This window comes from Bombus affinis, chromosome 4 (assembly GCF_024516045.1).
Source record: "Bombus affinis isolate iyBomAffi1 chromosome 4, iyBomAffi1.2, whole genome shotgun sequence".
In the NCBI taxonomy this organism is placed as follows: domain Eukaryota; kingdom Metazoa; phylum Arthropoda; class Insecta; order Hymenoptera; family Apidae; genus Bombus; species Bombus affinis.
In genome coordinates, this window is record NC_066347.1 from 11,072,093 (window position 1) to 11,097,230 (window position 25,138).

Genomic DNA, 25,138 nt, shown 5'->3' on the forward strand with positions numbered 1-25,138 from the left:
ACACCGTTTACTATACATTCTCTATAAAAAATAGAAAAGGAAAATAGGAGTTGGAAATTTTCTACAATGATACGAAATAATTCATTAGCGCGTTGATAACAGTCAATAGTTAGAAATCACGTGATCAGCTAAATTTACCTCTTTTGACTCAAATTATTTGATAGCCTTGGTTCTTTTCTTTTAAAAAAGGAAAATATACTGGAGTATGATATAACGAAAAAATGTTACAATGACTGGAAGAGAATATTATTGGCCACTTTCCGATTTTCTTACTTCAAATTCATTAGAATCATGGTTAGAATGAATAGCTACTATGTATATGCTATCAGAAATGATAGCTACTCATCTCTAATACTACAACTAGAACACGAACAAGGTTCTAGAATCAATTAGTTCGATTTAGTATATTCTACTATTAGAGAGGAAATTTCCTCTGTGCTACTATATATATTCATTAAAACGCCATGTGTAATTTAAGATCTTTTTTATTTACACACTTTTTTGTATTACAAAATAAAACTTTTCAAAAGGTTTATATTAGAATTTCGGTTTTTCAAACTTTATGTATATATATTTAGTGCCACAAATGCTTATATGAGAAATTAATTCTTTTTAATGATTATTAATATAAAGTTGCATTTACATTTCGCCAAATTTCGATAAGTAAAAATTAATACTATAAATTAATATTAAAAATTAATATTATAATATTACAAACTCATAATTTTTTAATTCCAAGTCTCTAATATTTCACAAGATAATTTTAGAATCATTTCACTAGCCACTTTTTTTATTATTTTACAAATTAAAATTTGAATATTTTATATAAACATTTCATTCAAGAAGCATAAATCCTTATCTTTATTTAATATTTACTATGTTAAAACTCGTTATAAGTTCGTATTCGAAAAAAGTTATCTAGGAATTTTTCGATTTTTCAATCTTCATGTTTCGTGTTCTATTTTCAGTATTTTAGAAATTGAAATTCTTTAAAAAAATATTTTTTTCTTTCAAAAATATATATAATATATAAATGAATATTTAAAAAAAATTTTGTGAAATATATATGGATTGAAAAGCATGACAATCTACTTTTCTTTAACATTTATTACGTTAAAAAAGCTTATTAACTTGGCGCTTGGAAAATGTATCTAGGGATTTTGTGGATCGCATGATAGTAGCACTTGAGGAGAACAGAAAAGGATAGAAGAAGAACTAATTTCGTATTGTGCGACTTACTATAACGAAAGTACCGACACAACGACCGGTTGGTTGTTCGTTCCATAACTCTTTCTTTGTGCAGTCTTAAAAGGTATGTTTGCCCTTTGTTTTAATGCTTTTATTTCAAAGTTTAAATATTTAAAAATAATGCTTTCACTCGAAAACAATTATACCTTATTTTTTCGGTTTTCACGCATTTATAACCCCGAAAATTGCTTTTTTTGTCTGTCCCATGTGCACGCTCTTTGTGTCGAAAAATTGAACCTTGCGATAGCTTCGCGACTTCTGTATTTCTTTAATAAATGCATAAAAAGAAATAAAACGAACGTATAATAAATGTGACGTAGATGGTTCCGACAAATAATTGATGAATTAATGTGATTTCCGCTTTTTCCATGATCTCTGCGTGCCCTAGCAAATAACCTTTCTTCCTCGCGAATATGGTGACTTTCAAATGTCAGTTCAACGTCCATGCAGAAATTAATTCGAATTAAGGAAATTTATCAAGAATAGATGTTTTTAGAGAACGTTTATTTCGTTCATAGTGTATACTTAGACAAGATTCCTGATATTTGCCATGCACGTTTAATAGAGAATATATCGCAACGTACAATTTAATTTCAGTATGTTTGTAGATTGATTGATAGTTTCTGCTTTATGATTTGCTCTATGAATTTTTTTTATAGTTTACTCCTTTTAGGTGTTCGCACATATAGGTTTAATCATTTTTTTCGATATATATGTTCGTTTTTTTCGTTTCCTACACCACTTTCTTTTTCCTTGCATGAAGGAATACATACATATATGTTAGTCTCCAATTGATTGAAAAAGATTCGGTTGAAATATGTTTTTCAAATAAGTAATTATGATTGTACTTTACTATGATTTTAGAAATAAATATATATGTTGATAAAATGAAATACTTGCTTAATTACTATTTAAAATAATTTTATTAAGGTTACTGCATATATCTTGTAAAACAAAAAAAATATTTTCATATATTTAATGTCTTTTTAATTAAAATTAAAGCGAATGAGCTAAAAATAGGCATATTCAAAATTTATTATATTACATACATACCATAATATCATGAGTTCATTTATATTTTGATTAATTTATTTTATATGTTAAATACAATATATTTGACCTTAAGAAAAGATTTTTAATAATATTTAAGCAAAGATGAAACACAACAGTAAAATCATATATTATTTTGGAATTTTGTATCTTTTACAAAGTATAGAAATTATTCAAGGATATATATATATAATTAAATGACTGCTCAAAAACTTTTTAATTTTTTAACTTAAATACCCTTTTTTTTCATCTTATACTCTACTTTTGCCCAACAAAGTTACTTTCTGATTATACAAGTGTCATTTTTACAAAAGAGAAAAATAAATCTAGATTATAGTACTATGACAACTGATCCAGAGCGTGCTGGTGAAAATAGTGAAATGGAATCTGTTGAAGATGAAGATGAGAACAAAGCCCCAGAGCTTTTCTCCAAAATTTTAAATAGAGCTGATGTGTTAGCTGCTCTACAAGATCGCACTGCACCTGGAATAGAGGTATTCAAATTTCATATTGCAAATAATAAACAGATATTAATGGTTAGTAACCTTCTAAACAGAACCTTGTACAATCAATGGAAAAAGATATAGTAAAATTTAAATTTAAAGTTTTTAACTGGAATTGAAGCTATTGCATTAAAGATTTTAATCATTGTGTATAACTTTTGTATCTCATTTTAATTATCAATATTGAATTCTGTTTAAAGACTCATATAATTAATTTAGTCCTTGATGATAATGTTTTAATGTGTATTTTATTTGATATTTCAATATTTTAGTATTACTCTACAGAAAAATTTGTATAAATCAGATTAAGTAAATGGATCATATTGATTTGGAACTTAAAAAAAATAGCAAACTTTTGCCTATTGGGTGAAAAATGCTCTTTATTTAAGAAGGTAGAATGTTGCTTTGTCAAGTATTATAAACTCATTTTTTAATAAGTTTATGTATAATTATTATTTTTTATGTTTTTCTTTAAACTTGAATCAATTGGACAAAAAAGAATTTTGTAGTTCTCTAATATAATTTGATCAACTGAATCCATGTAATTTTGTTCCCTTACTAGAATTTTATTATTTTTTTGTTTTGTCCAAAGTAATTCCTATTTACATGTGTTACCAAATTTGTTGCTTGTTTAATCAGCTATTAGTGCAAGCCATGAATTATGCACCGCAGTAGATTAGAATTGAATTCAATTAATTTCTTCAATTATATATATAAAGATATTAATAACTTTGAGTTTTTTATTACATTCTATACCCCAATAAGTTTAAATTTTTATTTACTGTTTGTTAATTTAAATATTTTAGTTAAATATATTAAATAATTAGGATATAAAATATTACATATGTCCAGTTTCTAGTATTTAAACAAATTTACTATTAAAAAATATTGATTATACTTTTGATATTATTTTTGAAAGCCAATGTTAAAAGGAAACATTCAATTTTTATAGCAAATGCAGAATCTTCCAGCTCCTGTAAAGCGCAGAATTAAGGCTTTGAAACAGTTGCAATTAGTTACGACTAATATTGAAGCAAAATTCTATGAGGAAGTACATGCCTTGGAATGTGCTTATTACAAAATGTGCGCTCCTCTCTATGAAAAGAGGAGTGATATAATATCTGGCGTCTATGAACCAACGGATGAACAATGTGTATGGGAGAGTGATGATGAAGAAGAAGGATTAACTAATGATTTGAAAACAAAAGCGAATCTCGATGATGATAAAGAACCTAAAAAAGAAGAGTATGACCATTTTATTTTCATTAAATAAACTAAGAATTTTGCTGCAAGAGTATAAGATTAAAAATTATTATTTTCTTTCACACTACTTTTTATAAATGTCCAAATGTTAGGAACTCTACTAATAAATTTTAATTATTTTAGGAGTGAAAATGAAGATATTAAAGGGATCCCAGATTTCTGGTTGACAATATTTAAAAATGTTGAAACATTAGCTGACATGGTTCAGGAACATGATGAACCAATACTCAAACATTTGTATGATATTAAAGTGATATTTCTTGAATCTAATCCAATGGTAAGTTGGAAAAGATAAAATCATTAAATATCTACATATAAACGAAAACCTATCTATACCATTAATATATAAATAAAATTGTGAAACATAAATAGAAATGAAATAGAAAGAATTGCATTAAAGATAATAAGAATTTTTGTAGGGCTTTGTTCTTGAGTTCCATTTCGAGCCAAATGAATACTTTTCTAATTCAGTTTTAACAAAAGAGTACCATATGAAATGCACCCCTGAAAAAAATGACCCGTTTAGTTTTGAAGGACCCGAAATATACAAATGTAAGGTAAATATTATTTTTAATCTAAGTTTATATGTTTTATTTTCTACATGAAGAAAGAATTTATTCAAAAGTACATATATTCATCCTAACCATTTGTACAGGGTTGTGTGATTGACTGGAAAAAAGGAAAGAACGTTACAGTAAAAACTATAAAAAAGAATCAGAAACATAAATCTCGAGGGTCCATAAGAACTGTAACAAAAACTGTTCAGAACGACTCGTTTTTCAACTTTTTCAGTCCACCAGTTGGTAAGCCAAATCAATATTTTTATATTTTATGTTTTACTTACATATGGGAGATAATATATATTACTATTGTTATTAATTGTAAACTATTTTTCTAGTGCCAGATGATTCTGAAGCAGAAATAGATGATGACACTCAAGCTTTATTATCCAGTGACTTTGAAATTGGCCATTATATAAGAGAACGTATAATTCCTAGAGCTGTACTGTATTATACAGGTATTTCACAAAGTGAAGTTAATATTTAAAAAAAAATATGAAGTTTTTCCGAGTTTTACTAGAACTCTCAAAATTATTGGCTAGTGAAAGTAATTTATTGACATATAATGACTAACGAATAAAAAAACGATATTTTAGGAGAAGGCTTAGAAGACGAAGACGAAGACTACGAGGAAGAAGAGGGTGATGAGGACGACCCTGAGGAAGAAGATGAAGATGATGAGGAATCTTCTCCGAATAATGCACCATCAGGTGGGAAACAACAGGGAACTGATCCTAATGACTGTAAACAACAGTAGAATTACATACAAATTTTGCTAAAAAAAAATTATTCGTGCGTACACACACAGACACACACAGAAACACATAAAACCTGACCGATAACTGCCTAGATATCATCCTGCACCCGTGGCTCCAACGTAATCCTGTTCGTATCAATCATCTAATATCGTATCATATCTCCTATTCCAGATCAAGCCTAGATTCTTCGACATACCGGTGACAAAAAAAATTATGCGTACCCTTCCTTTATCTGACGTTGACGATGAGTAGAAAATACGGCTCATTAACAGCCTAAAATTTAATATCATATAAGTATAAACGAATTGCGCTCTCAGCTCTACATAATCATTGTCATTTTTAATTGCTTCATTTTATACTATTGTTACGTTTATATACAAACAAAGTTAGTTGAATTTTTTTCAAAACGCACGTTGACCTATGAAGAAATTTTTGGGTACTGTTAAAGCATTTTTAATATAAAAATTGAAAAAAAAAAACGCAAACAGCAGATAGCGCTTTGTTTCTTCTTGCCATGTAACAACTTCTGTAGTGCCATTTTCCTCTCCTGTTTCTTTTCTTTTTTCCTTGTTGCATTTTTTTAACATTGTTCTTTTTCTGTAAGTTCTTAGAATTTGCTTAAGTTACAAAAAATCATGTCCTTTTTATACGGTTTTATATTAAATTGTTTTCAATCCAATTTGTTATAATCTTGAATTATAATAGACTTCGAAACCGATCAAGCTTGCTGTGTTACCTTTATGATAGGTTTTATGAAATTTCGTGTGATACTTTTGTGCATTGTACTTAAATATAAATTAAATAAGTTTTAACGGTGTTGGTCAGGTAAGTAGTAAATAATTGAAGATTATTTCACACTTTCATTGGATTTACCATGTTTTACATGAGAAAAGAAATTAAAAAAAAAACATAAAAGATTATTATAGTTTTTGGAATTGTGTAATAATGTACACCAATAAAGTACACCAAATTTACTTTTTCTATTAAAATTTACTTAAATTTACGGAAATGGTACTAATACCTTTTTTTCTAGTGTAATATTAAAATTGGAAAGCATCCGTAGCTTAGTGAAAATAATAACATATATAGCTGTTAACATTAAATATATGTATATCTTTCTTATACAATAAAATATATATCGCGATAATACGAATATATTTTATTATAATCTATGTATTATATAAATCTATAAGTAAATCAAAAATGTCGCGATTTCCAATCTTATGTAACAAAGTGTAAGCTAATTTAAAAATCATAACAATTTTCGTCTTTTTCGAAGTACAAAAAAATACATTTAGTGACCTCTTTGAAGAATTATGATAATTAATGTTACTGGTCATTGCTCTACTTTATAGACCTTTACAGCTTTACCATAGAGACATAAAGATAGATTACGCGAGTCATACATTACTGTGTAAGTAGATGCGATATGGGAATAGAAAAAGAATGCTGCATAGTGGCGTTTATCTAATAGACATGCATACTGACGTCGCTCATTGATCGGTATAACGCCGACATATTGACTATACGAATGCGCATACAGAATTAAACGAGCACACAAGAAGTCTCTACGTAGCGTACTCTTTCTATTTCTATATCGCTTTCTCAGCTCGCTCACGCACTCTATCTGTATATCTTTATAAATTTTACAGTATAATAATTGAGCTCGTGACCAATAATGCGATAACTAAAGTGCACTGATAAGCATTTTTTTTCTTTTTTTCTTTTTATTACCTGAATAAAGATAATCTCGTGTATTTTGACGCGAAAGGATTTTTGCTAAGTGAATATGTCTCGAAAAGATAAACAAATTTTAAAACAGTTTTACAATTGTTGTATTTTACGCGAGGGGAAAATCTTAAACGAAGATTTATGGGTTCGCGATGGGAAAGTCGTTGACCCAGAAAAAATTTTTTACGATGAAAAAGTCAAACCACATATAAGAATCGATTGCAACGGCGCGTTAATTTCTCCTGGATACATTGATCTTCAAATCAATGGTATATAATGCAAGTATAATAACAATAATAATTTAGTATAATTTGTTGTAAATATTATTCTTTTACATTACATATATTAGTATACAAAATTTTGGTATATATTATTAGATAATAAGGTATTAATATAAAATATTCCTTATTTCAAAATATTTATGCAATAGGATATTTGTACAATGCTTTTACGATAAATATTAACTTTGTACAAAAATATTACAAATCTAATTGTACGTACAATTACACTTTGTAACTATTATTTTACTTACTAGGTGGTTTTGGAATAGATTTTACACATAATGTTAATGATGTAGAAGAAGGAATTAATAAAGTAGCCAAAAAATTGCTTGAATTTGGTGTAACATCATTTTGTCCAACTTTGGTTACATCACCTAGTGAAACATATCATAAGATATTACCAAACATTAAGAGAACAAAAGGTGGGAAACATGGTGCAACTGTATTAGGAGTTCATTTAGAAGGACCTTTCATTAGTCCAAGTAAAAAGGGAGCTCATCCAGAGAATCATATAAAACAATTTGAAAAAGCAAGTCTCCAAAATATTTTCAATGCATGCATTTAATGTATATATGAACATCAAACAAATTTTAATGCATCAGTAAATATTCATATGCGAATGTATAAATTACTATTATTTCTATTCATGTAACTTTTCATGCTTCAAACACGTATATAAATTTAAAATTTTTAATTATCTCTTTATATGTGTGGATTTTAGGGTTTCAAGTCATTAAGTGATATGTATGGAAGTTTAGAAAATGTATGTCTTGTAACATTGGCACCTGAACTTCCTAATGCTCAATCTGTGATAACAGAATTGTGTAAAAGAAATATTACAGTTTCTCTTGGTAAGATATAACTATCCCAATTTTAATAATTTAATATCTCTTCTAAGTCTAAATATTTTAGGACATTCTGTAGCAAATTTGAAAGAAGGAGAAGAGGCTGTAAAGAATGGAGCATCCTTTATTACCCATCTTTTTAATGCAATGTTACCTGTAATTATACAAAATAATTTTCTATTTTATAAAAAATATAAATCATCAGTCAAGCGTAAATGATAAATTTGTATTTATAGTTTCATCATAGAGATCCAGGATTGGTTGGTCTCTTAACATCTGATCAAGTTCATCCTGGAAAAATTATCCATTATGGCATAATTGCAGATGGAGTTCATACTCATCCAGCAGCATTGCGTATAGCTCATAGAACCCACCCTGAAGGTATATATGTGTATCTTTTTTTATAAGACAATCCTTATCTGTCTTAATTACTAATTAAAAATTTTTTAAAATTAATATTTAATTTTGCGTTGTAGGTCTTGTTTTAGTTACTGATGCACTGTCAGCGCTAGGATTAGAAGAAGGTATACATCAATTAGGACAGCTTAAAATCGAAATGCGCTCGGGACGTGCATATATTGCTGAGACAGATATACTGTGTGGAAGTACAGCAGAAATGTCGAAATGCGTTCGTCATTTCAAAGAAGTAACAGGTAATTTAAACAATATGACATGTATGATATGTAGATTTTTTAAATTCAATTTTGATCTTTTTAAGAAGTATTAATATTTTTTACTAGCTTTTGTTCTTTACTATAAAGCAAACAGCCCTGTATATTGATGAAGATTACTGTCTCAATATTCTTATGGAAGAATATTTAAGAATACTATTTATATCTAATTACTATACAATATTATTTACTTTTTATAGGTTGTTCAATAGTAGAATCTTTAGAAGCCGCGACTCTCCATCCGGCAAGAACCCTAGGTATTGAAAAGACTAAAGGAGTCTTAAACTATGAAGCAGATGCCGATATGGTAATGTTGAATAAAAATTTAGAACTGTTATCGACGTGGATAGCGGGAGAATGTGTTCATTGTAATTGCAAGTATGTCGAATATTGTCAGTAAAGCACAGAACATACTATCCAAATAATTGCTTAATGCTCATGGATATAGGAATGTATTCCTGTGCCTATGTCAATATTACTCAACAATCGGTCACTTTTATTAGGGAAACTGGCGGAATTGATTTCACAAAACAATCAGAGAAAAATGTGGTCATTTACCCACTTGTATTAATTATATGAGCATGTACTTTACATGTCTTAAATATTACACTTTTCGTGTATAATGCGCGACGGCTGTGAATATCGTTCTAGCCATAATTTTATTCATCTATCTATTCATATTGTAAGATATACAATTATATACGCATTTTATATAAAAATATTTTTTATGAACGTACTTATATTTTGATACATATAAAACAAAGATTAATTTTTACCTTTATTGTATTCGAGGGAATAAGCCTTTAATAATACAAAGTCAAAGACAATTATATAATTTTTGTCTTTAAATTAACAACAAAAAGGTCAGTTATTTTTTATAATTAGGTACAAATAGGATGTATATCTATTTCGATAAAAAATGTTACTCGTTATAAAATATTTAGATAACAAACAGTTTTAAAATATGTACAAATAAATTGTTATTTTTAATTCATGCATTATACCATTTATTACAAAATATCCTTGATCGTTTTTTAGGGCTGAGTTGTACATATAAAGTAGGTTTAATGTGCAGAATATTTATTTCGTCAAATTTTTGAAATAAATATAGTATACATGAAAAAATAGAAAGGTTAGGTTACTATTTCATTTGATATCAGTACTATGTAAAAGATGTCATCTAATTAATATCGTCATTATCACAATTTGTAATATGCATAAAATTGTTAAATGTGTTTTTTTTTTTATTTAGAAATATTTTTCTTATATTTGAACAGTTAGTAACACCAATGTTTTAATTACAAATTAAACAATGTTTTGTAGTCATTTTAGCAAAGCATTCAGAAATCAGTTGTTCGCATGAGAAGTTATCGTTTCACAATAAAATATTGTTATTGTTGCATCAATTGTATGTGGTCTGTTCTTTCAAGGTAGAACGACGATGAAAGCCAAATCGCATAAGGTTCTTATGTTAATAAACGACGTCCTTCAGGTTGCATATATATGGTGAGTGTCTAATACCAAATGAATGTGCTGGAGGAATGTCAAGAATTACCTGTAAAAGGTAGTTTTTACCGCTATACGAGTGTTCCATAAAAAGTTAATAATCATAAGAAAACTAATATTTGATCCAGTCGTGCACTTTTTCTGAAATCGAGTTAGGATCTCAAAAGTATTTTTCGTCAGAATACTGATATTTTTTAGATATAAACATAAATAATTAGTTTCAACATAGTTTATTCTGAACTTTCACGAATACTGACGTTATTATGTCGAGATATATATACTATTGAGATCCATCCAACTCGAACGTCAGATAGATGCGATTTCTGGTTGTATACCCTCAAAAATAATTATACAATTTATTAAGTGATGTCTATTGAACAAGATCTGAAACTTTTGAGTTTTTTAGTTTTTGAATACAGTAGGAAGAGATTAGAAGTACTTTTTCTGGACAATGAGCTCCAGGTCCTGGAATCTGGGAATGATCATCGGGCAGCTGATAGCGGGCACTTATGCTATAAGCAGGACTTTTCACTCTGACTGCATCTGGTTTAATAGCTTCGTATGTTCCAGGTCCAGGAACTAAAACACGATCATCTGTAGAAACTTTCTGTCTACCAGAGATAGAGTAAGCCGGTGCTGTTTTTTTGTTTCCTTCCTTTGTTCCGCCGAGAGCAGAAGGAATATTATAAACGTTCGGAGCTGAAACAGAATAAAAATAACAGCGACTTCACTGATGTTAGATTATAAAAACATATATTTTCATTAGAGAGTAATAATCATTTTATATACAAAAAAGATATAGCATTTTGGATAATAGACATTATTTGTATAACTGCGCAAAGAAAAGATAAACTAGCGGAAACAAAGAAACAAATTCTGTAAATTTACCTGGAATATCATCTGGTCTATTTATACTTGTTCTAAGACCAAAAGTAAATCGCAATGCTTTTTCCAATAAAAGCATAGCTTTTTCTGGACTGTATTCACCTGGACCTTTAAACCAAATATTAAATCTATTGAACAAATACACAAAATGAACAAAATATAATAAATTTTAAGACTACCGTACCTGGTATAGAATCCGTTTCGTGTACTTCAGGCTTAACTCCAAAACTATAATGAGGTGATTTGTTCAAATTTACCTTTTCAGGATGATAACTTCCTGGAGCTAAATTTTTAATGTATCAAAATAAGTGACTATTATCATAAACGTTCTATAAATTTTATTATTTACTTTTACGAATATTACTTACCAGGTATATCACTAGTTTTTTCGTAAGATGTTTTTAAACCAAACGAATAACGTGGCGATTTATCTAAATTGACTTTTTCTGGAGAATAAGTACCAGGAGCTACAAAATGGAAGAAAGGGATACTAATGCAATCGTAAAAAAGATGTAGTAAAATGATACTCGCTTATGTAGCTATTATAAATTATAGCACAGTATTGTAACATATATTTGATTGAAAAAACAATTTCAGTAATTTTGTAACTGTAAATATCATCAATAAGATTTTTTTTATAATTTGCAAAATTTAAAATGGTATATGAAATTCATCTTTTAATGCTAGGTGAAATTCATAAACACTTTGTAATCTTAAAAACAAAATATTAAAGTAAAGTTATACAGCAGTTATAAAGCTGTAAGCAAAAAAGAAATTAAGAAAAAAATATAGAGCTAAAGCTTTAACATGCTTTGAATTAAAAATTGCACCATATATCAGAAGCATGAAATGTTTTTAATTAGGAACTGTTTTAGAATCTAGCCTTGCGGTAGTTTAGTAATAATTTGTTAGTCAACACCGTTACCTGGTGTATCCCTAGGCTTTTCCAAGGGCTTTCTATTACCAAAACTGAAATAAGGTTTATGTTCCAAATTTAGTACTTTCTCTGGATAGTAATCAGCAGGGCCTACCAAAGCAATCAAATCATTAGTAATTGTTTCTGCAGAATGTTAAAATCTAAACCAACTTTTCCAAAATAAGAAGCTGCTGCAATTTGCACTAAATAAAATTCACCTGGGTTGTCATTGGATTTTTCCAGTGTACCTTTTCCTGATAAGCTATATTGGGGCCCTTTATCTAAATTTACCTTCTCAGGGCTGTATGTTCCAGGTGCTGTGATAATAAGTAGAATATCTAAGTCTCTTTACTACAATTGTTGTAGGATTAATTCATTGCTAATATCTTGTTACGTAAAGGAAATGGGAAGATTGAATTTTTTACTTTAATCACCTGGATTATCATTAGGCTTCTCTGGTAAACCTTTACCAGATAAACTGAATTGAGGACCTTTGTCCAAATTTACTTTCTCAGGACTATAAGTGCCTGGTGCTATTGAAAAAATTAAATACAAGAAGACATTAATCTAAAAGAATAATATATTAAATAATAAATCAAACTATCAAGAAAATCTAAAAAAAAAGATAAAAAATTCACCTGGATTATCGTTTGGTTTTTCTGAAATTCCTTTTCCATACAAACTATATTGTGGACCTTTGCTTAAATTTACTTTTTCAGGACTATACGTACCTGGTGCTATGATAGAAGAAAATGTTAAATATCCACTAAGAATTAAATGCTAATTAAAAATTATTATATAATTAAGTAACAAAATAGCAAAATAAGTAAATACAAAATAAAGACAGAACTGATTGTACTGACCAGGGTTATCAATTGGTTTCTCAGAAGATCCTTTACCACTTAAGCTATATTCTGGACCTTTATTCAAGTTCACCTTTTCTGGACAATAATCTCCAGGTGCTGTAGAAGAATAGTACACAGAAGCAGTAAAGTAATCCTTTTGTAAACTAACAAAAAAAAAATTAATGACAAAAATGGTAGTAGAGTGGCTATAATAACTATACCTGGATTAGTGTTTGGTTTATCAAGAGGTGTTCTTATTCCAAAACTATACTGTGGTGCCTTATCAAGATTTACTTTTTCAGGTGCATAAGTTCCTGGTGCTAAAAATTAATTTTCTTTATTTATGTTTAAAACTTAAAAATCTACACATAAAACTAACTTTTTTACAAAAGTTACTATTTGTTTCTTCCAACACAATGTTTAATTTATTAAAATTAATTTTTGTTCAAAGGTCAGATTAATATGTGAAATATATTTCTCAAATTCCTACAGACCTGGATTATTATCTATTTTATCATAAAAATGTCTTCCACTTAAACTATACTGGGGACTCTTATCCAAATTGACTTTTTCAGGATTGTAAGTACCAGGGGCTGTAAAAAAGATGCATGTGATGTAACAATTGCAATAAAAATCTACAATTATATTCTTCATGCAATTACCTGGAGTGTCGCTTATTTTTTCGAGAGGTGTCCTCAGACCAAAAGTAAATTGAGGTGTTGTATCCAATTTTACTTTTTCTGGACAATATGTACCTGGCGCTAAGAATCATTTTTTTAAATTTAATTATAGATAAATACCTTTCATTGTACGCAGTCATTAATGAAACTTTTTTAAACACTAGTTATAAATTATTTAAAATCAAAATTAATATTTTGATAACAAAATATTACAGTTCAATAGTATATAAAAATTCGCATACCAGGGGTGTTGTCAGGTTTTTCTACTCGTCCTTTCCCAGTAAGGCTGTATTGAGGACCCTTATCCAAATTGGCTTTTTCAGGGCTATACGTGCCAGGTGCTATAAAAATAAATTGACATGTGCTGGTGATACTACAATTCGTAAATAATGTACATTACATATTATCACAGACAAAGTTACACGGCTGTGATAATAAATTCGTGATTATTACCTTGTCGACCGAACAAATATACAAGTCATGAATTTGCAATAAAATTCATTAGGTTCCAATACGTTATTTAACAACAATTGGTAGAAAATATGTTTGAAAAGGGATGCCTCTACAGATTTAATTAAATTCGGTCAACAAAATTTTAAACAAGCGTTTTAAGTTTGCCTTAATTACCTGGGGTGTCGCTCGGTTTTTCGAGGGAAGGCCTGAGTCCAAAACTGAATTGCGGTGTATTGTTCAATCTTACCTTTTCCGGACAGTAAGTACCAGGTGCTGATATCATAATATACAAATAATTATTAATTTCATCATAAATAAAATCAACATATTTTAATTCAATTATGCATTTTTCTTTTTAGCGAAACAAATAATAACGAAAGTAATAAAAAATAATATATGACAAAACGATTACAGTGAAAGAAGACAAATTTATTTAATAAAAATAAAATTTAAAGGATACTTATTAATATCTATAAAAGAATGCAGTTACTATATAATTTACGTTTGAAGATTTCTTCTTTTAATTTTGTAATACAATATCAAATAAATATCATAAGTGCAAGTTACTACACATGCAATTCAATTATTAAATACGTTGCAAGCCAATCATTTTGATTTGCATCATTCTACATATTTGCAAAAAATACAACAATAATTTAGAAGATAGAAAAGTTCGAATAGCAGAGATGCAGTGTGTATTAATCCAAGATCACCAAGCTACAATCGCAAAAGTAAGATAAGAAGCTGGATAGAATATTGTCGTCACTTAAAGGAAAGATTCAAGAAATATAATACCTAAACATCGAACAATGTTTATTCTTCGAGTTTATATCTGTACTTTCGCAGAATTCTTCAGAATACTTCTAGGGGATTGAATCGCTATAACCAATGGAGATTATTCAGCATGACATCGATTTTTCCTAAGGAATCATTTTCCTCTCATGACAAACGTACTCTTTGTTAATTTATTGTAAACTTCTTTTTATTCTAATACCGTTTGAATTATTGTAGTATTCTAGGTTGCAGAATTATTAGTAAAGTATATTTAGAAAATACACATTTAAATCGATTTAATTACCTTAAAACCAATTTAATTTTATTAAACTGTAGGGAAAGAGATGTACAGACTGTTTAAATAATGTTGGTTAATCAAGCGAAAGATAATAGGAAATGACGAGAGGAATCTGTTTTGCTTAATTTAATCTACACGCATTTACATCTAATCTCGCTTTCTAGAAATAAAAATCTTTATTGTCAATTAATTAAAGCTTTCGACGAGCATCTTTCTAGATAACAATGTCGATAGTACGGATTGTTGTATAGCGGATCGCTCGTTAACAGGTGTTTAAAATTCCAATCTTTTAGATTTAATTACTAAGAAATGAAACGCGACTAGACATATGCTTATTAGACAAAAAAGATATTCTTTTCATCATCCCTTATTGTTTCCTGCTCGACTGACATGCATATTTTACAATGTCCTGTACATCTATTTGTTACATCTATGAGATAATTTAAAGTAAGTCTCATTTTTCTCAAGATATGAAAAATAGACAACTGTATTAGTTATTATTTAATTAATATCTGTAGAGATATAGAGTCGTACAGATGCAAGATTTATTGTTTTGATTTAATTAATTACCAGGTATATCGCTTGATTTGTCCAGTACAGGTTTCAACCCAAAACTATATTCGGGGGTTCTGTCGAGATTCACCTTTTCGGTGCAGTAATCATTTGGTGCTGTGATTAAGTCGATATTTATCATAAATATGTTTTAATGAAGATATTCAAAAATATTACATAAACAAGATTATAAATAATGATTTATGGAGGATAACAAAGGATTTTGAATACGTATATATAAAATATTATTTACATATATACGTATATGTAAATATTAATATCTATAATACTCACCAGGTGTACAACTAATCTTCTCGGTTTGCGTTTTGATCCCGAATGAATATTTCGGTGAGCTATCCATAATAATCTTTCCGGCTTTTTCCGGATTATAATCGCCAGGAGCTGGTGTCACTTCCTGTTTCGTGGATTTTGTGCGACCATGCAATGATGATGCTTGTGCAGCATCTTTACCTGAAAAAATGAATACAGAATTTAGCAAGTTCTATCATCAACATAATATAAACGAGGTTTAATTAGAAAATAATAAATTTAAAAGATTGCTTCAGTTTGAAAGTAGTAAAAAATAAATTAACTTGAAAATAAGTTTGTTTTTTTAAAAATATTGATTATCTTTTTAATCGATTTTATTATCATCCAATTCTCATACAATTAAATAGAAGTTATTATAAAATGTACAATATTAAGAATCTCAAGAAGAAGCAATTATTGGTAGAAAAGCAACGGAATTTCGTGAATAACGCGCATTAAAAGTCGCATTCTTGCAGAATATTGCTGTTCTCAAGTTTGATCGATACTTCATAGAACTCGGAATACCGCTGTCTACAGAATTCATTTCGTGCTTACATAGCAGTATTTATGTTTATTTTTGTAGCTTTAATTTCTATTCACGATAGGTAGCATGTTAATCCTTTGTAGACGATAAAGCTATCATGTACATTGTACATACATATACATATGTTATATTAATAAATCAAATAGCGGCGAAAGTATTGATGAACTTACACTGGAATAAGTGAAAGATATATAATGGTAAGTTGGGAATAAATGGTTAAGTTATAAAAAATTGATAAGTAGATCATATTATCTACCTTTGGAACTAAGCCCGGAAACGTTGTATTGACCAGGACCCGGTCCAGGACTGTCATTCTTCGTCGCGTGTCTAAAAATGAGTATACAATAATTATACCAATTTAATAAAATTATTCATTTAAATTTAAAAGAACCAATTTTTTCTCGGGAACTAAGTCACGGAATTTGTAACTGAACTTACGTACCTGCTGCCAAACGAGAAAGCGGGCGCTCTGCCTCGTTTCGAGTCGGGAACAGTTTTTCCTACAGATTTGATTCATATTTAAAAATTGTTCAATAAATTTTAATGCAAAAGAGAGATTTAAATATAAAAATTAAGATTACCGATTAATGGCGGTAATGTTACACAAGCAGGACCCGGGCTACTATACTCTGCAGCGATAGGACCTCGCCTCTTTGTTGGTGTCCACGGTCTTTGTGTCATGCCACCCATTTTCGATGATATACTTTTTATTTTTCTCTAAATATAAGAAACAATTACTCGGATTAACTGCTAAAACTTATCTAAATGATTTTGGAAAATTAAACAAATTTAAAGAATGGATAATATAACTATATTGTTATTTATACTGAAACTAATAGTACAGAAAAATATTGTAATTCTGATATGTGATAGCTGTGAATCAAATCGTGACTAACGTTTATCTTAAAATATGGCTTGCGAGTGAAGGAAGATTCTAAGAATGCACGTCTAGAATTAGGATGGTTCTTAGAGATTAGCTAATTCTCCACGTGCGCTCTTCAGATCGTTTTTCATTGTACTGTTCTCAAGTTTACTGCCTTCTTTGGATCATCTTTAATTCCATCGCATCGTTAAACAATTTTTTAAGTTTGAAGAATTTTTCTCTCCATTCTGTGCGAAATTTTTTTATAATATATTATGCTTTTTTTGCTTAATGAAACAAGATTTGAATACAAAGTTTCATAACTTTGTCGTATACATACCCTGAGTCATATGAATATTCGTACCCTTTAACATGTTTAACTTTTATAAAATTGAACCAAACGATTTGATCTCTCTTGAGAAATCAAAAGAATTAATTCACTAGGTAATGTGTAGACAAATTTTTACAAAAATTGCAATTGATCGGAACGCGAAGAACAAAGTAAAGGTAGCTTTTTACAATTTTTTCATCTGGGTCTATAACGAAAATTTAAGCAATACGATTTAAGGGATGAGTTAACATTGCTATGAGCTACGGTTGGAAATCGCTGTTTTTTACCATTTTCTTAAGATCTTTCCTTAAGAAACTACGTACCATTTCTTCTATCATCTACGTCATTTAAAGAATAGAATATTCTGCAACAACATTTGGAGTACTTATGTAATCAGAATCGCTGATTTTTGCACAATATGAAATAGACAAATAATTGGTACCTCATTTAGAAAGGGCAATTAATATATACATAATATACATCTAAAAGTTATGCCTTTTTTCCATGAGATAGTCGAGGAGCCTCCTTTGGAATCGTGCAATCAACGCGACCTCGAAAGTCGGGCCACGAAAGAAACGACTCACGAACAACCATATAAGAATATGTCCATGGTAGGTATCCAGAATCGCCCACCATCCGACATTGAACTGAATAAAGCATGAATATCACAAATTGTATAGCGTTCAAACAAGTCAAACAAATGCAGGTCAAATGGATGACTCATGACCTACTTATAGTATTTTGTTACTCCATATGCATGTACTAACGATATTCTAATAATTGTAAGTGGTACGATCTTTCAGCTAATCTGGATTATGGAAACTTACGTGATTTATTACTGGATATATACCGTATCTAGAATGTAAAATAGATTTTGGGATGTAGTTGTTAAAATATATATAACACCATTGAGATTATGATTTATACTTATGGTTAATGGGAGTGTTACATCGTATAATAAATTTAGAATAAAATTACGAAATTTAATAATACTAATACAGACAGATATATTCTTTGTAAAATCATCAAAGAAAATAACATTAGACATTAGAGAATCTATCTATATGTTTATATTAGCATTATTAAATTTCACAAATCATCGATAAATATATAACGTGTATATAGTAAAATACATGTTACATAATGTTAAATCTCCGACTTTGTAATATCACCACTATTGAATTAGGATTAAAGCACTTTTTTCTTAAATATGTATGTAATATGGTAATAAATACCAATTAAGTATCGATAATACATTCACGAGAATCGAGCTAGATTGAGAATAAATCGCTACTTATGCGACGAAGGAAAAAAGGTTGAAAGTCGCATGAACGAGTTACGTCTTGAAAATTATACAAGACGATTATCGAGAATCGATCATTTAATCGGATTTGCCCAATATGGCAAACACGAGAGACTATTGATCAATCGTACATAGTGGGATTATGACCTGACTATATATGGCATACTACAGAAACTGGAATATAGAAAAATAGGTTAAAATTCAAATAGATTTTATCTACCAAATTAAGAAAAAATTCTAATGCTCTTAGTATTACTTCTCTTTAGTCACATAGTTTCCTCCCCGGCTACGCTCAACTCTATCATCAACTAACTTTCATCTCCGTATTCGGACGATGAAACGCCACGAATCTTTTTATCCACACACGCATGCAAATCAAAGGATTTACATACAGGCATGTACGCGTTTCATTAGATCGTTCACCATTGTTCGGATCATGAAAGGACTCGACCATTTCGAAATGTCTCGCTTAAACACGCAGAGAAAGTAGTGAATAAATTGAACAAAGTTGATGAGGAACTAAATGATACTATCTTTGTCTACACTGTCTTGGATAACCTTTTAGAGTCCCCGACCAAAAAATTAGGGCCAAGTACAATTTTCAACATCTTTAGTGTTTTTAGTAAAATTTAAAAGCTTGAGTGTAATTTAATAATCATTTTTATTAGTTACTAAAGCACACACATACATATTACATGCATAAATATTAATAATTTGTGTTTTCCCATATTAATTTTTTATAACTTAGACTCAATTCTCTTTTTTATTTCTCTCACTTAACTGTCTGTCTTAATTCTTCAATGATGTACGCACGACTGATCCGTTTTAACAGTATCACACTTCACACAGATCCAATACAGATCCAAATGGTGCATTCGCTCAATAACTTATCGCTTGTTACTGATATCCTAACATAAACATGTGTTCGGTCCTCAACCACTCGTCGCGCATAGGAATATCGTCTTCATGTAAACAATATGTAAACTCGCCATAATAAAAAATAATAAGATGTTATACATAATATACATAAATTATTAATATGTGTATGTGTGAGGTAGATTAATAATTAATAATTAATACAATCTGTAATAAAATTATATTCAAACCTTGAAAATTTTACTAAAAATACGAAGGATGTTGAAAATTGTGAGTGGTCCTAATTTTTTGACCAGGGACTGTATTGTATATTGGAATTAGGTTTCTCAAACATTTCTTTGAAGATTCTGTTGTTCACACCTTTAATCGATTCGAAGGACTCATAGTATGGGTATAATTGATGATTATTTGTCTTAAAGCCTTGACTTGTCTGGTACTAATAATTATACGATTGTGGTACTAAATGATTGTAGCTAGACCATAGATGTTTACGCAAATTCATATTTTTGTAACCTAAATAGGTATTATAAGCATTTTATACATTTTTTATCTTTAAACTTTTTATAAATGTATAAAAATCCGCAGTCGAATTATAAGCTTTCACAGTGAAGTTCCATTACGTAATATAAACTGATTTCGATAATTAATAGATATATACAAATAATTTTGACTAGGCTAATAAAAGAATAGATTTGATAACAGCAAAAAATACTTAGAAATAAATGAATATTTTCAATTGATCAGCCTATATCGATATTAAGGTAACTGCAGAATTGAAAGTTACAATCGATATTTGGAAATACACTTGTTCTCCTATGGAGATTAAAATTTAAGATCATTCCTTTCGCTATTATCTTCGACAATCGGACAAGAGGAAAGTACTTATTTTTAGGCCAGAAATCACCTTTTTATTTGTCTTGTCGATCAACGATCGTTTACATATGAAATACCGCGACAATTTACCTTTTATAGCTTATCATGAATTATGTATTTGTACAATTCGATCTCGTCGATCACATGATTCACCGATTTTATCAACGCAATAATAGTACAACGAAATAAATCACCATTTATGTTCTTCTATAATGTCACCGGCGGCGAATTCATTATTACGTCACGGTGACATAATATTTGTTTACAGCTTGGATTACTCATTGTCAGAGTTGCTCATCAGTAAAGATGTCTCACGCAGCCCTACAGTATTAATATAATCGAACTCGAAATATCCTTGACGACACACCGGTGAATCTTTCTATTCTGTATTTTCTCCCAATTACCTATTAAAATTAAATTGATAACAAAAATAAAGGATAATATTGTGTTCGACAAAGTTATGCAATAGATTAAAATTTTATTGTTTAAGAATGAATTGACGAATGAAATCAGTAGTATCGAATTTATTAGTAGTATAGAATTTAATAGTATCGGGGGAAAACTCTGAGGAAAAGCCCCATGTACCCCAGGTAAAAAGCAATATAAGTGGTGACGGATGGGCCATATACCCGTGGTCCTTTACGACACGGGGTAATTGAGAAAAATGTACTTGACCATGGGTCATCCACATCTATGTGTATATTGAAACGTTAGAGACAGTCTTTAATCAGTCGCAAGGAGAGTTGTACAGCGAGTTGTAACGAGAGTCGAAGAGACGAATGTTGTAACAAGAATCGAAGAGAACAGTGTTGACAGTGCAGAGTCGAGAAATGTTGTAAGACGAGTTGTATTAGTTATAGCATATCACTGCATTAAGTTCATTAATTAACCATTGTTTCCTGTTTTATAATAAATAGCTTAGAGATAGAGCGAGATAAAACACCAGAGAGAAAGTGTAAGATTTTTCTACTCTCTATAATTGGGGGCCCGAGCAGGGATTGAACAAAACAGAAAACGAAACATTTAACAGAACTATTCGTGTAATGATTGTGAAAACTAAATTGAAATCAAGTCGAATCATTATTCACGATGACTGAAGGTTCGAACGCGGATAATACCATCGTTGGTGTCGAAGAAAGGTGCATTGTTAACGATAAGTTAACGCGAATCGAAACAATGAAAGTTGCAGAATTGAAAGAGAAACTCGAAAGGCGAAAATAAAAAACAATTGGTAAGAAGAAAGAATTGTAAGACCGCCTAAGTGCTTTCATCGCTTTGGAGATTCAGCACGGCGAAGAAGAAGAAGATGAAGAAGAGCGCGATCTGTTCGAAACACGCGTGAGAGTCGACAGCAGAAGCGCACATGTTTTAATATTTAGGAACGTAAAAGAGTCCATGAACACGTTCAGCGGTGACGACAACGTCAATATGCAAAGCTGGTTGTCGGAGTTTGAGGAGATGTGCGATCTCTGCGATTGGACTGATATGCAGCGCGTAATATACGCGAAGAAGCTTTTACGTTCGTCGACTACGAAAGGTGTTGTACAAGTTAGCAAACAATGAAGAAAATGCTGAGTACGGAATTTGAACAAAAAAGTGGACGTGTACAAGGTGCATAAAGAGTTGTTGCATCGAACTAAGAAGGAAACCGATACATACCAGGAGTATGTCTAGAAGATATTAGACATAGCGAAGCAAGTGAGTATGGAAAGTTCGGTCATAATAAGATACATCATCGTCGGAACTCGTGACGAAGAGATCAACAAAGTGATACTGTATGGCGCCAAGAACATTCGAGAGTTAAAAGAGAAGCTTACCATGTCCGAAGTTATGAAAGAAAATGCGAAGACGAAAAGCTAACGAGTTGAAGAAAGATCCAAGAGGACAAGTCGCGACGAAGCAGCGCAGGAGCGGCTGCGAGGATGCTTTCTATGCGGAAACAAAAATCAGCTAAGTGCGGATTGACCAACGAAAAGCAAGGGTGACCAGATACTTCAAATGCTAGGAGTACGGACACATCGCATCGAAGTGCAATAACCCGAGTGAGTCCTTTAAACATACGTATGACAACTTAATTAATTAAGAAAAACATCTCCTTTTATAATTTACATGAGAAAAAGCTACATCACCAGCGTTGATAAATTTTTACTAATAGATTAATTTTTCTAATTAATTTTTGCCTTAGAAATTACCAAATTTTAATTGTTATATCATCGACCACTCAGTTACTAATTGTTTAACATTACTTATCAATCTCTACGTAATTAACTAATTAAATATCCTGAATTATATTTCGTTTTTATATTTGACACTAAACAACTTTTAAAATAAAATTCGTTGATAATAAAATTTTCACCATAAACAGTTTCATTAATATCGAAATACGTGTTCGTGTATTTAACTTTATGTACGCAAGATGGTTGACGTTTCTAGAAATCTATCCAAGAATACCGGTTCGTCATCTAATTAGTTAACAGTATGTTTATTAAATCTCGATTATTCTCTTAAGATTTTTTTTAATACAAATTTCAGTAAAGACTTGGTATGTACTGCTATAACACTATACAAAATGATTCAATATTGAAAAATACACACTTTTGTACTTAATAGCCTAGTTTGTACTTGATAATCCATAATCCAAAAGATTAAAACTAATGTTTTTATTAACTTGTAATTACAATCTGTATGATAAATGTGATTGGCTTTCACAAAACAAGGTGTTAAGTCTGTTACTTACCTTGATTTCGCGAAATGTATAGCTTGATGAAATACTGTATTGGGTTCTCAAAGAAAGCCGTGAACAATAACAAGCTGACTGGTCAAATCACGAATGCGTTAGAGATATTTATTACAGAAACACAGAAGCACTAGATTCGTTATTGCGATACCTGCACCCGACGTGAGTTCCGGAGCGACTGAAGATTAAATTAAACGTAGCGCTATCGCAGCATGTGTTTGTTTATCCCTACTACACGATCCTTAAATCTCTACTGCGTTTGAATCATTTCGCGCATGCGCCCTTGCGCCGCGGTTATCCTTAACGGGAAACCAATTTGGTCCCTTGTTTTCGGAATCGAACCTTGTCATTGGACACTCCTTCAATTTTTCTTTTTTATTTAAATAACACGAAGAAAAATACTATACATTAAAAGGGAACCATATTGCTACGTTACAGATCTTGGATTTTATTTTGAGTCTGATTACCTTCTTATATATCCACGAAATTCAGTAAAAATTAATTTTTAATGCGAAAAATTAATGCGAATTTTTAATGCGAAAGTTAATTTTGACTGCAATAAGGAATAAGAAACACGAATATGACTAAAATTAACAAAAATTATCTGGGGATAAAGTAAGAGTAAATTTATAGTTTTAAATATTAGTATTGCAAATTCGTCATATTGAAAAATATTACATTGTTTAATGTATTATAGGGAAAGAAGGAAATAACCTAAGTACAAAAGAAATTAAGATATATAACTTGATTCCTTCTTGGAAAGTAACAAGATATTGATATAAAAGCTGCATTTTAGAAAGCAACCTATGTCATCTATTTACATAAAAAGATATCTCCTTGGCTCCTTTATTGGGAATGTATATATACCGTATTTCGCAACCCACGCACCCTAACGTTCTTGGTTTCCATCCTCGACTCTTTTGGCCTTGTATCCTGTGTGCTCAGGACAAAAGTCAGCTAAAATTAGGGGCTCACGTTATCGTTTTAAGTGACGATATACACAGGTGAATGTAAAACATACTTCCGCTCTTAGTCGTCAAATACACAGGTAAAAAGTTAATACGATATAGAAGTAGATAAATATGGATAGATATGGATTAGGAATCGATAAACATGTAGTGTTATTTGTAATTATGCTTTGAAACATCGCGTCTATGCGGCAAACATAATCGTGATTAAATGTATTAATAACTATTAATAGTACATTACTATGTCTCTCAACTTCGAAGAGATTTATATAAGTACATGTTTACTTCCCAACAATTAGAATTAGCCTCTTTTAAATGAAAAATTATTATCTTAATCCCCCATTTTTATTCTCCTACTTGTGACTAGTATAGTATAACTAGTATATAATAAACTAGTAGTCTAATATGTTAATATGATGATACTTTTAATTGTACATTGCAAATATTTCTATTTTCTTATTAATGTTGAAGGTGGATATTTTTATATTATATCGTTCTCCAAATAGTTTTATATTA

At 29.9% G+C, this 25,138-nt stretch overlaps 3 protein-coding genes and 1 long non-coding RNA gene across 9 annotated transcripts; 3 read left to right on the forward strand and 1 right to left on the reverse strand.

The window, feature by feature from the left end:
* Positions 1 to 1,155: 1,155 nt before the first annotated feature.
* Positions 1,156 to 5,872, forward strand: LOC126915205 (nucleosome assembly protein 1-like 1). 3 transcript variants are annotated; one of them, XM_050719662.1, is made up of 9 exons: positions 1,156 to 1,312; positions 2,629 to 2,792; positions 3,754 to 4,046; positions 4,188 to 4,341; positions 4,484 to 4,621; positions 4,720 to 4,867; positions 4,963 to 5,082; positions 5,221 to 5,334; positions 5,554 to 5,872. In XM_050719662.1, the coding sequence occupies exons 2-9, from the start codon at positions 2,640 to 2,642 to the stop codon at positions 5,562 to 5,564; spliced, it is 1,131 nt and encodes a 376-aa protein (XP_050575619.1). In that variant the 5' UTR covers positions 1,156 to 1,312; positions 2,629 to 2,639; the 3' UTR covers positions 5,565 to 5,872. The 3 variants fall into 3 exon arrangements, with proteins under 3 accessions (XP_050575619.1, XP_050575618.1, XP_050575620.1); XM_050719661.1 differs by having other exon boundaries at positions 5,221 to 5,872; XM_050719663.1 differs by lacking the exon at positions 2,629 to 2,792 and having other exon boundaries at positions 1,169 to 1,312; positions 5,221 to 5,872.
* Positions 5,873 to 6,025: 153 nt separating this feature from the next.
* LOC126915203 (N-acetylglucosamine-6-phosphate deacetylase) lies at positions 6,026 to 9,900 on the forward strand. Its single transcript, XM_050719659.1, has 7 exons — positions 6,026 to 7,382; positions 7,649 to 7,923; positions 8,116 to 8,245; positions 8,307 to 8,395; positions 8,476 to 8,620; positions 8,716 to 8,892; positions 9,111 to 9,900. The coding sequence occupies exons 1-7, from the start codon at positions 7,172 to 7,174 to the stop codon at positions 9,308 to 9,310; spliced, it is 1,227 nt and encodes a 408-aa protein (XP_050575616.1). The 5' UTR covers positions 6,026 to 7,171; the 3' UTR covers positions 9,311 to 9,900.
* Positions 9,901 to 9,969: 69 nt separating this feature from the next.
* LOC126915196 (mucin-1-like) lies at positions 9,970 to 23,880 on the reverse strand. Of its 4 annotated transcripts, XM_050719640.1 has the most exons (21): positions 23,655 to 23,878; positions 17,254 to 17,389; positions 17,115 to 17,172; positions 16,929 to 16,999; positions 16,114 to 16,290; positions 15,838 to 15,936; positions 14,370 to 14,468; positions 13,985 to 14,083; positions 13,725 to 13,823; positions 13,557 to 13,655; positions 13,284 to 13,382; positions 13,081 to 13,179; positions 12,856 to 12,954; positions 12,652 to 12,750; positions 12,436 to 12,534; positions 12,227 to 12,328; positions 11,670 to 11,768; positions 11,486 to 11,584; positions 11,305 to 11,409; positions 10,856 to 11,115; positions 9,970 to 10,465 (listed from the first exon to the last, which is right to left on the reverse strand). In XM_050719640.1, the coding sequence occupies exons 2-21, from the start codon at positions 17,360 to 17,362 to the stop codon at positions 10,382 to 10,384; spliced, it is 2,154 nt and encodes a 717-aa protein (XP_050575597.1). In that variant the 5' UTR covers positions 17,363 to 17,389; positions 23,655 to 23,878; the 3' UTR covers positions 9,970 to 10,381. The 4 variants fall into 4 exon arrangements, with proteins under 4 accessions (XP_050575597.1, XP_050575598.1, XP_050575600.1 ...); XM_050719641.1 differs by lacking the exon at positions 12,856 to 12,954; XM_050719643.1 differs by lacking the exon at positions 12,227 to 12,328 and having other exon boundaries at positions 23,655 to 23,877.
* On the forward strand, positions 13,642 to 15,252 carry LOC126915220 (uncharacterized). Its single transcript, XR_007710073.1, has 3 exons — positions 13,642 to 13,778; positions 14,066 to 14,454; positions 14,555 to 15,252. It is a non-coding gene; the product is annotated as an uncharacterized LOC126915220 (long non-coding RNA).
* Positions 23,881 to 25,138: the final 1,258 nt, after the last annotated feature.

Bases quoted from the DNA above. Each gene is read 5' to 3' on its own strand.
- LOC126915205 (XM_050719661.1), top strand. From the start codon at position 2,640: ATGACAACTGATCCAGAGCGTGCTGGTGAAAATAGTGAAATGGAATCT. The intron at 2,793-3,753 runs GTATTCAAATTT...CAATTTTTATAG, and splicing joins GCACTGCACCTGGAATAGAG to CAAATGCAGAATCTTCCAGC. The intron at 5,083-5,220 runs GTATTTCACAAA...ACGATATTTTAG, and splicing joins AGCTGTACTGTATTATACAG to GAGAAGGCTTAGAAGACGAA.
- LOC126915203 (XM_050719659.1), top strand. From the start codon at position 7,172: ATGTCTCGAAAAGATAAACAAATTTTAAAACAGTTTTACAATTGTTGT. The intron at 7,924-8,115 runs GCAAGTCTCCAA...TGTGGATTTTAG, and splicing joins ATATAAAACAATTTGAAAAA to GGTTTCAAGTCATTAAGTGA. The intron at 8,246-8,306 runs GTAAGATATAAC...TAAATATTTTAG, and splicing joins AAATATTACAGTTTCTCTTG to GACATTCTGTAGCAAATTTG.
- LOC126915196 (XM_050719640.1), bottom strand. From the start codon at position 17,362: ATGGGTGGCATGACACAAAGACCGTGGACACCAACAAAGAGGCGAGGT. The intron at 17,173-17,253 runs GTAATCTTAATT...TCAAATCTGTAG, and splicing joins AACATTACCGCCATTAATCG to GAAAAACTGTTCCCGACTCG. The intron at 13,824-13,984 runs GTATGCGAATTT...AATGATTCTTAG, and splicing joins AAAACCTGACAACACCCCTG to CGCCAGGTACATATTGTCCA.